Source organism: Portunus trituberculatus, chromosome 35 (assembly GCF_017591435.1).
Source record: "Portunus trituberculatus isolate SZX2019 chromosome 35, ASM1759143v1, whole genome shotgun sequence".
NCBI lineage: Eukaryota > Metazoa > Arthropoda > Malacostraca > Decapoda > Portunidae > Portunus > Portunus trituberculatus.
The window spans coordinates 20,176,266-20,188,412 of NC_059289.1; the positions used below are offsets into that span (position 1 = coordinate 20,176,266).

The 12,147-nt window shown below is 46.9% G+C and overlaps 1 protein-coding gene across 4 annotated transcripts in view; it reads left to right on the top strand.

Moving 5' to 3' along the window:
- The window catches only part of LOC123513298 (probable chitinase 2), a 99,499-nt gene that overhangs the window by 13,585 nt on the left and 73,767 nt on the right, over nt 1–12,147 (top strand). Inside the window, exon 1 of one of the 4 annotated variants that reach the window (XM_045270385.1) lies at nt 5,768–5,882. The exons of 2 other annotated variants lie outside the window; for them this stretch is intronic. In XM_045270385.1, coding sequence (XP_045126320.1) covers nt 5,783–5,882 — 100 coding nt within the window. In that variant the 5' untranslated portion in view covers nt 5,768–5,782. Of the gene's footprint in view, nt 1–5,767; nt 5,883–5,999; nt 6,319–12,147 lie in introns of those variants that run through there. One more of the 4 variants, XM_045270384.1, reaches the window with a different exon arrangement.

The window sequence follows — 12,147 nt, forward strand, 5'->3', positions numbered from 1 at the left end:
AGGCAGATAAGGAAAAGGTGAAAGGAAGGTTGGAGGAGAGGAAGAATGGAGTGGTTATTTTTAGAACTTTTTGGGTCATTTTTATTAGTTTGATTGCAGTATATTTACACACACACACACACACACACACATACACACACACCGCGTAGTGTAGTGGTTAACACGCTCGACTCACAATCGAGAGGCCCGGGTTCGAGTCCCGGCGCGGCGAGGCAAATGGGCAAGCCTCTTAATGTGTGGCCCCTGTTCACCTAGCAGTAAAATAGGTACGGGATGTAACTCGAGGGGTTGTGGCCTCGGTTTCCCGGTGTGTGGAGTGTGTTGTGCTCTCAGTCTTACCCGAAGATCGGTCTATGAGCTCTGAGCTCGCTCCGTAATGGGGAAGACTGGCTGGGTGACCAGCAGGCGACCAAGGTGAATTACACACACACACACACACACATACTGGTTAACCCTGACAGTCACCACTACTGCGCAACTTCCCTACCCGTTAAATGTCAGGGTGGGCGTCCCCTTCCGCGTAATCCCTTTCATAACCGAGCACCCTATATTGCAGTACATGCCAGTTCATGAGTACATGAGTTTCCTTCCTCAATTTGCTATTCTTATCTCTTTCTATTTACTATCTAGTTGGTGTGTGTGTATTCATTCACCTAGTTGTAATTTTACAGGGCATGGGTATCATACTCGTGTGGCCCCGTCTCCATATCTACACACATCCAACTTTCCTTTAAAACTATGCACACTCCTCGCTGACACCACCTCCTCACTCAAACTATTCCACACCTCCACACATCTTTGTGGGAAACTATATTTCTTCACATCCTTCAAGCATATTCCCTTGGCTATCTTTTTACTATGCGACTCGTAGTTCTATTTAAATTTTCCTCTCTCAACATCATTTGTTCATTATCCACTTCATCCAAACCATTCAACAGTTTATAAACCTGTATTAAATCTGCTCTTTCTCTTCTTTGTTCCAAGGTAAGCAAATTCATTTCTTTTAATCTCTCCTCATAGGTCATTTCTGCCAATTCCGGTACCATTTTTGTTGCCATTCTCTGCAATCTCTCCAACTTCCTTATATGCTTCTTTTTATAAGGGGACCAAACCACCCCAGCATATTCCAGTGTGTGTGTGAGTGTGTGTGTGTATGTGTGTGTGTGTGTGTGTGTGTGTGTGTGTGTGTGTGTGTGTGTGTGTGTGTGTGTGTGTGTGTGTTATGCGGGGGGAAAAAGAAAAGAGTTTGGGATGAAAAATAATTATTAAACTTTTAGAAATTTTGAGCTTTATTTTTGACAAAATGGTAGCGTTAGCAGTCACTGGTTACAATTTAAATTGTTCTTACAAGAATACAAATTTTTTTTTTTTTTTTTATGTAGGAGGGACAACTAGCCAAGGGCAAAAAAATATAGGAAAAAAAAGACCCACTGAGTCGCCAGTTCCCTTAAAAGACACGAGAGTTAACCAAATTCAAGGACAAATGTCTTCAGATCTCTTTCTTAAAAGAAGTCAAATTGTAGAAAGATGAAAATACAAAAGCAAGCAGGGAGTTCCAAAGTTTACCAGAGAAAGGTAGGAATGATTGAGAATACTGGTTAACTCTTCCATTACGGAGTTGGACAGAATAGGGGTGAGAGGAAGAAGAAAGTCTTGTGCAGCGAGGCCGCAGGAGGAGGGGAGGCATGCAGTTAACAAGATTATTAGAACAGTTAGCATGAAAATAACGTTAAAAGATAGAAAGAGATGCAACATTTCGGCGGTGAGAAAGAGGCTGAAGACAGTCAGTCAGAGGAGGGGAGTTGATGAGACGTAAAGCTTTTGATTCCACCCTATCTAATAAAACTGTCAGTGGAGCTCCCCCAAACATGCGAAAAGTACTCCATACAAGGATAGATAAGGCCTTTGTACAGAGTTAGCAGTTGGAGATGAGAGAAAAACTGGGGACGCCGCAGAACGCCTAACTTCCTAAAAGCTGTCTTAGCAGAGATGAGATGTGAAGTTTCCAGTTAAGACTATGAGTAAAGGACAGGCCGAGGATATTCAGTGTAGAAGAGTGAGACAGTTGAGTGTCACTGAAGAAGAGGGGATAGTTGTCTGGAAGGTAGTGTCGAGTTGATAGATAGAGGAATTGAGTTTTTGAGGCATTGAACACTACTAAGTTTTCTCTGGCCCAATCAGAAATCTTAGAAGGATCAGAAGTCAGGCTTTCTGTTGCGTCTCTGCGTGATCTGATGACTTCCTGAAGGGTTGGTCGTCTCTGGAAGGAAGTGGAAAGATGTAGGGTAGTATCATCAGCGTACGAGTGGATAGGGCAAGAAGTTTGGTTAAGATCATTAATGAATTATAGAAAGAGAGTGGGTGACAGGACAGAACCCTGAGGAACACCACTGTTAATAGAATTAGAAGAACAGTAGCCATTTACCACAGCTGCAATAGAGCGGTCGGTATGGAAATTTGAGATAAAGTTGCAGAGGGAAGGATAGAACCGTGGGAGGGAAGTTTTGAAATCAAAGCTTTGTGCCAGATTCTATCAAAAGCTTTTGATATGTCTAATGCAACAATAAAATCCAAAATCTCTAAAAGAGGATGACCAAGACTCAGTGAGGAACGGCAGATCACCAGTAGAACGACCTTGACGGAAGCCATACTGGTGATCAGATAGAAGATTGTGATGTGACAGATGCTTTTAATTCACGGCTGGCTACTGACTCTCTTTCTCTCAGCAGACAGTTTCAATGCGGTATGTCTGTACATCTGTCTGTCTGCGACATGATAGTATCAATATTGTCTCTGTTATCCATGTGTGCATCGTAGGTACATTTATAACCTTAATAATAACTTAATATTAATGTCCCCGGCACTACATAAGCACTATGTACGTATATTTAAAGGATCGTGAGGTGGGTAGGGGAATCACGGGACATCCGTGCCTCAGTGGGCGTGGGGCCTCCTGGCCTTGGCCTCTGTGGCAGTGGTGCCTCATGCCCTAACCTTCATGTCAGATGAGGCCATGACGGCCAAGACGCCAGAATTGCCGGAATTTGAATATTTCCACCATGCCATATAATAAGAGTAATGATCACAATAATAATAGCAATAGTAATAATAACGATAATAACAATAAATAAAATGATTATGATAATATTAATAATAATAATAATGATATTATTAATAATAATACTAACAACAACAACAACAACAACATCATCATCTGCTACTACTACTACTACTACTACTACTACTACTACTACTACTACTACTACTACTACTGCTGCTGCTGCTGCTGCCACTACTACTACTACTACTACTACTACTACTACTACTACTACTACTACTACTACTACTGCTGCTGCTGCTGCTGCTACTACTACTACTACTACTACTACTACTACTCCTGCTACTACTACTACTACTACTACTACTACTATTATAACTACAGGGGATCCTCGTGATTTGACCGTTTCTAGTTTGAATTATCGCCAATTCGAACTCAGTTAATTAATAATACCCAATCCTCAAGGTTCGACCGACTGACTCGCCCAATTTCCTGCCTTTCAAAGGTAAGCTTGAGCTTACAAGAAAGTGTGAGGCAGGTACAGCTCACAGTGTCGTTGCAGTGTAAATGGGTGTCCCTAGATCAATAGTATCAACAGTTTGGAAGAACAGGGACAAGTACCGCGAGACTGCTGCAAGATTTTTTTTTCCAAAAATTTACTGTACAGTACCCTAATGTGTTTAATAAAAAAAAAGTTAGATATTGCTATGCACACCCCCCAATCCTCACAGCTGTTGGGGTGGCTACAGCGAAAACCAAGAGGGATTCGTACGTGTGTTGAGGCGAGGCAAGCCAGTTGCGATTACACCAGGCAGGCACAGGGAAAAAAAAAACAAAGGCACGTGACATTCACCACCACTTCATTATGTCACAACACTGGTTGTCTCAGTACAATGCCAAGCAGGGTAGTCACAGGCACACTTTCACAACACTGTCACTAGCACAGGATGCGAGGTGGAATGCAGGTGGCGACTTGGTGAGAGGTGCAGTGGGTAGTACAGCCAGTCCAAATTCCAGGTGGAGCTGGAATGCCGGTCCTCTGCTACCTACATCACCTCTGCTCCGAAACAGTTCACCGGTTCGTGTATTCGAATGATGTATTCGCATCTCACGCACGCACGCACGCACACCTGCACGCACACACGCACAACACTACCCCCCGCCCTTACTCTGACAGTCGACCCTGAATGTTACATACCAACTCCCATTAAAGAAAGGAACACTTGTATTTATTAAAAATGTACAAATGAACAAAGATCAATACATCAATCCTCATTAATTGAATCAGACAGTTCACAGTAATCCTGTAGCCACCTAGGCTTCCTGCGGTGTCGCTTAGGTATGGCACCCTGCAGACAAGTGTCGAGTGAAGAAGGAACCGTTGCTGAGGTATCATCTCCACCTCCCCTTCCGGTATGGCCAACATCCGAAGTAAGCTGGCAGTCCGCTGTAGGCGATTCCCTTACTGGTGACTCACGCTCATTCTGCCGTCCATCCTCATCCTGCTGTCCCTCCTCCTCGGCATTGTTCGTCTCCCCTTGGCCCCAGGTGTAATGACAAGGCCCATGGTAGCGCCACAGACGATCAACATGGATGACGAGTTTATGACCCCGAAGATCTCGACAGATCCTGTAGATGACATTAGAAATAATGTCCACCACCTTATAAGGTCCCTCCCAGGAGCGGTCTGCAACTTGGGAGACAACCCTCTCTTCTTACGAGGGTTGTACAGCCACACCAAATCACCAGCAGTGTAGCACACCTCTCTCATTCTCCGGTCGTAGTACTGCTTCATGGTCTGCCCTGCCATCCGTAGACTGTCTCTCACCTGCCTGTGGACCTCTGATACCCTTTCCTGCAGTGCCAGTGCGTAGCTTGTTGTGACAGCAGGCAAACCCTGATCAGGTGGCCGCCCGGTGGTCAAGTCCACCGGCAGTCTCGGTTCCCTTCCCAGCATAAGGTGTGCCAGGGTGTAGTCCGTCACCTCGTGCACAGCAGATCGGTAGGCCAGGAGGAGAGTGGGCAACTTGAGGTCCCAGTCTTGCTGTCCCTCAGTACAGTATTTGGCCAACCCGTTTGCCAAGGTACGGTTAAATCGCTCAACCATACCATCTGACTGGGGATGGAGGGGCGTTATCCTGGTTTTGCACAGGCCCAGCAGCTCACAACACTCTGAAAAGACTTGAGATTCAAATTCCCGTCCTTGGTCAGAGTGCAGTTCATCCAGTATCCCAAACCTGGTGAAGAACTGAGTGACTAGCACGTCTGCCACTGTTTCTGCCTCTCGGTTGGAGAGAGTGTACGCCTCGGGCCACTTTGTAAAGTAATCCATTACAACTAGGATGAACCGGTTACCCTCCAAGGTGACAGGGAGAAGCCCTGCAATGTCTACAGCCACTCGTTCCATTGGTGCGCCAACTTGAAGCAACTGGAGAGGTGCGTGAGTCTTCCTTGCTGATCCCTTCTTGGCACAGCATGTGTCGCAGGATCGGCACCATTCCTGCATGTCTGCACGCATCTTCACCCAGTAAAAGCGCTGACGGAGGCGATTCAGTCTTCTTCTCTCCCAGGTGGCCACTTGTGGGGCCTGCGTGCAACTCCTGCAGTAATTCATCCCTCATAGTGCTCGGCACCACCACTACCCAGGAAGAGTCACCTGCTCTTGTCTTCTCCCAGTGCTTCAGCAGTACGCCCTGATCCAGTTTCAGTGTGGCCCATTGGTCTATGAGGTGTTTGGTGGAGGAACTCTCAGACGACACCACCTCCCAGCCAGGCCGCTTGTCACTTGCCTCCAGCCAGCGGATTACAGGTGAAAGGTCGAAAGGTCAGTGTCCTCCTGCTGTCCTGTCCTCCATTTGTCGTCCATCTCACCAGTGTCCCCCAGGATTCTAAGTAGTCAGACTATCAGCCGGTTCCTGAATGTATTGGTACGGCAACAAACCAAAACGCTTACCATGTTGTTTGGCTCGCGCACCAACTATTTATGACAGTTCCACAATTCGCTTTTTTGTGTTTGGAGCGCTCGCCAACCTAGTTGTCTGGCTTACCAAAAGGATATAAAGCGTCGGAATGGTTGGTAGCCCCGCATAGCTGTGGTTGGTAAGCGTGTGAGTGAAAACCTGGTGAAAACGTAAACAATTTCGTTCGATCAGCTGATAACATGTCTCAAGGAAGAGAAAAGTTGACGTCGCTAACCAGCGACCAGAAAAGCACGTTGGTTGATCTTATCAACCAATTCAACGTCGTGCTTGATAAAAGTGGTAATTACTCCATGATAGCTAAGAAACAGGAAGCTTGGGAGACAATTACCAAGAAGTTCAATGCAATATGTGCAACACTGTTAATCAGTTTTTTTGTTTTTTTTTCCAGACTCATCACTGACCATGGTCACATTTTCAAAAAGTAGATAACACACACACACACACACACACACACACACACACACACACACACACACACACACACAAGGTATAATGATTAGCATTAAAAGTAGATGGTTAAGTTTATTCATTCTTACATACTATTTGTACTTTGCATTACCTACATTATACACCATATGATCTTATATATGCGTGGAATCCTCACTCGTCGCAATTCTTCCATTTCATACATTTCTTCATCTATGATTTCTTCTAATGCAGCCATGGTACCTGAAAAGTGTAGTTTTTAATGGTCTGAAGAATACCTAGCTGCATTTTGAATGGTTGTAGGGCATAGGTATATTAGATTTGGGTGGGGGATAGGTGAGGTTGGGTTAAAATGTTTGGTTTGTTTTAATTTCTGCCAATCTAACATTTCCGCTTTTTCATATTGACATTTTCCATCGCAAATTGATGCTTCAGAAGTTATGACAATAAATAGGTTGGTTAAGTTACCTTGGTTAGGTTAGGTTAGGTTGGGTGGGTTAGGTTAAGTTGGCTGGGTTATTGTTTGCTTGGTTAGGTTACATTAGGTTCGTTAATAGGATCCATTCACTAATGTGTAATAAATCCATCAATAATGTCTTCTGATGTGTAGACCACCACAGAATCGAGTGTTACCTGCAAGCTCATCAAGATACCGTTTATACCTATCCTCCATTGTTTCATCGGTCACCTCTTAATAGCCTTGAACTTAAAACTACAAATATACTCAATATACAGCCTCATGATCATTTTCATTTATTTAATTTTTTTTTTTTTTTTCCTGGGTATGAGCTACGTACATGATATCTCGGCTCAGTCTACTCCACTCCTTCCATATTATAGTTTTTGCCCTTTAATTCGTCCACTTACCTTCCTTAATAGTAGAATCACACAGTAAGAATTCATGTAATGATATATAGATAACAAGATTAATCATATACTTACCAAATTTAGCCAGTGAAGTAGAGATGCGACGAGTCGATTAGGCTGTTGTTGATGTTTGGCGCGAACTCACAAGGCGACTACAGTAGACTTAAAAAAATAAAACGTATGCTCAATATAGCATAAGAAAAGCTTTGTTGTACCATCAAAAAAATTTGACATGGTAAATAGACTGAAATAAATTTAATTACAGTTAGCTTCTTTTTACATTTGGAAATTTAAAATACAAGGCGGTAGCTTTGGTCGCCCGGACACTTGACCAATGTTTTGCAAAACGCCTCGACCAAAGTTCCAATCTTTGGTCCACTAGCGGACAAAAAACAGATGGAAAAAGGCATTCTGGAACGGCACAGGACACAAATTGCTTGGTTGGCTGCCTAACGGACCAAAAAGAAGTAATTCAGGAACCGGCTGTATGGCATCAGGTTCCTTCCCTGGACAGTGGATGCAACCTGGCTCACAGGGGTGGCGACTCAAGCTGTCAGCATTGTTGTGGGTCCGGCCTGGACGGTGCTCGATGCTGTAGTCATACTGCTCAAGCTTGCCCAACCACCGCGCTAGTTGTCCTTCAGGCCTTTTTAGGGTCTTCATCCACCTCAGAGCTGCATGGTCGGTTTTTATGATGAATTTTGCGCCATATAGGTACGGGTGAAAATTTTCCAAGCTCTTCACCACCGCCAGCAGCTGTTGCTGTTGCGTTCTGGTTTACTAAATTTGGTGCTGTAGTAAGCAACCACACGTTCTTGCCCGTCCTTTTCCTGCGATAGCACAGCTCCGATGCCTTCTGTGCCTTCTGGGAAAGGCATCACCGCTGCTTCCGTCAGAGCGCTCTTCAGGCCACTGAAAGCCTCTTGGCAGGCCTTGGTCCACTTGAAAGCTGCTTCTTTCCTTGTGAGTTGGTGGAGTGGTGCTGCGATGGTAGCAAAGTCCCGTACAAAGCGGCGATAATAGGTGCAGAGTCCCAGGAAGCTTCTAACCTCCGCCACATTCCTGGGCAATGGCCAATCTCACACCACCGCCACTTTTTGTGGGTCAGTTCGCATCCCATTACGCCCGACTACATGTCCCAGGAATGGCACCTCATGCTGAAAGAGCAAGCACTTTTTAGGGCTGAGCTTAAGATTGGCTTCCCGCAGGTGCTGCAATACCCCTTTTAGTCGCCATAACTCCTCCTCGAAGGTACGACCGAAGACACTGACGTCATCGATGTAGACAACAGCCATTTTCCATTGTAGGCCATCAAGCATCCTCTCCATCAGGCGCTCAAAGCAGCTGGGGGCGTTACAGAGACCGAAGGGTAACACATTAAACTGCCACAGTCCTTGGCCAAATGAAAAGGCAGTCTTTGGTTTATCTTCTTCCACCATCTCTACCTGGTGATATCTGGACTTCATGTCCAGAGTAGAGAACCATGCAGCCCTGACCAGCGCGTCCAGGGTGTCGTCAATTCTGGGCAGGGGATAGGAGTCCTTTATGGTAACGTTGTTCAAAGCCCTGTAGTCCACACAGAAGCATGTCGTGCCATCCTTCTTCTTCACCAGGACCACAGCCGCTGACCATGGGCTGTCTGAATGTTCCACTAACCCCTGTGCCTCTAGCTCAGTGACGAACTTCCTCATTTCCTCCCTCTTGGCAGGTGCGATCCTCCTCGGAGTGTGTTTTATGGGCAGGCTGTTGCCAGTATGGATGCTGTGTTTCACCAAATCAGTGCGACCGAGATCCATGTCATCTCGTCTGAAAGTGTCAGCATATTGTAGTAGTGTTAGTCGCATCCTCTCTGCTTGGTCTTCAGTCAGATGAACAGCACTCCTCTGCGCTAGGTCCAGCAAGTGCTCAGGAAGCGGTCCTAGTTGGCCAGTTGACCCAGCAGGCCCCTCGTCCTCCTGCTGTTCCACCTGACAATCCACCTCTTCACAGGTGCCCAGCTTGGTACCGGCTGGGATCTTGCAGGTTTTGTCCGATAAGTTGACCACCAGCACGTTAACTACCTCTTCTCCAGCTCTTACGAGGCTCTGCCCCACTGCCACACCATCAGCCAGGTGCCTTTCTCTTGTGGGCTCTACCAAGCCGTCCACTCCATGCATCTTCCGCGACAATCGACACTGGACCCTGGCCTCTGTCCCAGGGGCAAGGTACACTGGTGCAGCGGTGGCTACCTCGGCACTGCCGTTATGCAGGAGCAAGGGCATTTCTTCTCCATGTACTCTCATCTTCAGGTTCCCAAAGTCCAAGCATGCTTTGCTCTGTAGGAGGTAGTCCAGTCCCAGCAAATAGGGTTCTTCCAAGTTGGCCACATACACAGGCAGGCGATTCTCCACACTCCTGATACCAACTTGAGCTTCCACTGGACCCTTGAGCCGTACACAATGCCCTGTAACCCCACAGAGCCGTGTCTGAGCATCAGGGAGAGGCTGCATGGATACCACATCCTATCGTACGAAGGTCCTCTCCGCTCCAGTGTCGATGATCATATGGCATGGCCTCCCATCCAAAGTGCCATCCACTTGAACTGCCCTGGCTGTGGTATGACAGTTTACATTGTGCGGGGCCATGAGGTAGCTGGCTGGTGTTCGGCCCCCACGTCCAGCCCAGGCCTATTTCCCTCCTGCATGACGTCCTTATGTTGTGGGCAGGCACCTGAAATGTGGTCGAGCTGGCCACATCTCCAGCAGTAGGGTTCAGAGGTATAGTGGGACAATCGATTGAGGGAACACGTCCTTCGCCCCCTCGTACATCGACTACGCATATGACCTCTTTCACCACAGCCCCAACAAGACCCTTGAAACTCTCCTGCTCTCGTCCTTTTGACTCCCACTGGTTTGGCAGCTGAAGGCTTCTCCCTTTGGGTCCTCAGAGTCCTGAAGTCATGACAAGGCCTCACTGCCTCTTCCTCATAACCTGTGGTGTGAAGGAAAAACTTGAACTCCATGGCCCCTTGCTAGTGCCTCCCTGAGGTCTCGTGGGTGTGCCTGCTTCACATATATCTATAGTTGCTGCTGCTGCAGGGCATGCACAAAGTGGTCAGTTGCTAATACGGCCACCATGTCTTCTGGAGCCATGGGATAGGCACGTCTCACTAGTGACTTCATATCCTATGTCAACTCTGGCAGGGTTTCGTCCTTACCCCGTATTCTCCCCTTCAGACGAGCATGATAGACCTCTGCTTGGTACTGTTGGCCAAACTTGCGTTCCAGCCCCTCCACCACACATGGGTAAGAGGCCTGCTCTTTTGCAGAGAGGTGGCCCAGAACTTCCACTGCTGGCCCTCGCAAGCAGGACACAAGCTGCAGGCAATGTTCAGCTTCATCCCAATCCATAGCATCGGCCAACATCTGAAACTGGGCCTGGTAAGCCTCCCAGGCCACACTGCCATCAAACTCCACCAGCTTCCTTCTCCCAGTATGATGGCTAGGCAGTGTAAGAGAAGGACGAGGGGAGGAGGGAGATGTAAAGGTGGTGTGGGATCCTGGCGTTGTACTATTGCACCACCCATCAATGAGTGGGGCATCGCATATTGGCCCTTCATCCCCTGCCACCCCATTGGTGCTTTGCCTCACAGCCTGCTGCAAGGAAATAATTTCTTCTCTCATGGCCTGACCTGCTTCTTCCAACGCAGTCACTTCCTCCCTTACAATCTGTCTCATTTCTTCCAATGCTGCCACTTCTTCCTTCACTTCCTGTGCTCCTGAGCGGACATCACGCACCTGGAGTAACTCGGCCTTGATACTGCTACATAACTCCTCCGCAACCTGCCGTGCTTCGTCCCTTACAAATTCCAAGCCTTCCCGCACTGCCTCACGAAACTCGTGTGCCTGAGCATCCATTTTCCGTTCCTGAGCCTGAGCCTGGACGTCCATTTTCACCATTAAAGACTAATAGCTCAGCTACGCTAGGCTCTTCACTTCCTGAAGCACTAACAACATTGTTGCCTTCCTGGTTGTCTGCCATCTGTACTGGAGACCCAGCTTAGCAACAACACAAAATTTTCAGTCCAGTTTCTACACAGGACTGCTATCCCACTCCTGACACCACTTGCTATGCACATCCCCAATCCTCACAGCTGTTGGGGTGGCTACAGCGAAAACCAAGAGGGATTCGTACATGTGTTGAGGCGAGGCAAGCCATTAGCAATTACACCAGGCAGGCACAGGGAAAACAAACAAAGGCACGTGACATTCACCACCACTTCATTATGTCACAACACTGGTTGCCTCAGTACAATGCCAAGCAGGGTAGTCACAGAACTTTCAGAACACTGTCACTAGCACAGGATGCGAGGTGGAGTGCAGGTGGCGACTTGGTGAGAGGTGCAGTGGGTAGTACAGCCAGTCCAAGTTCCAAGTAGAGCTGGAATGCCGGTCCTCTACTACCTACATCACCTCTGCACCTCTGCTCCGAAATAGTTTGCCGGTTCGTGTATTCGAATGATGTACGTATTTACATCTCACGCACGCATGCACGCACACATGCACAACAATATAAATGAAGCCTTTAATAGTACTGATTTAATCTAAGTTAGTGTTTTTTAGAGGTTATAGTGATTTATCTAGTTTTTCTTTAAAGTTATGCACACTATGTGCTGTGACAATTCCATTATCCAATGCATTCCATTTTTCCACTGTTCTGTGTGGAAAACTGTATTTTCCAATATCCTTCACACACTGCCTCATCCTGATCTTCTTTTCATGTCCTCTTGTCCTTCCATCTTCTTCCGTCAACAGCACCAGATCTTCTTTGTCTATC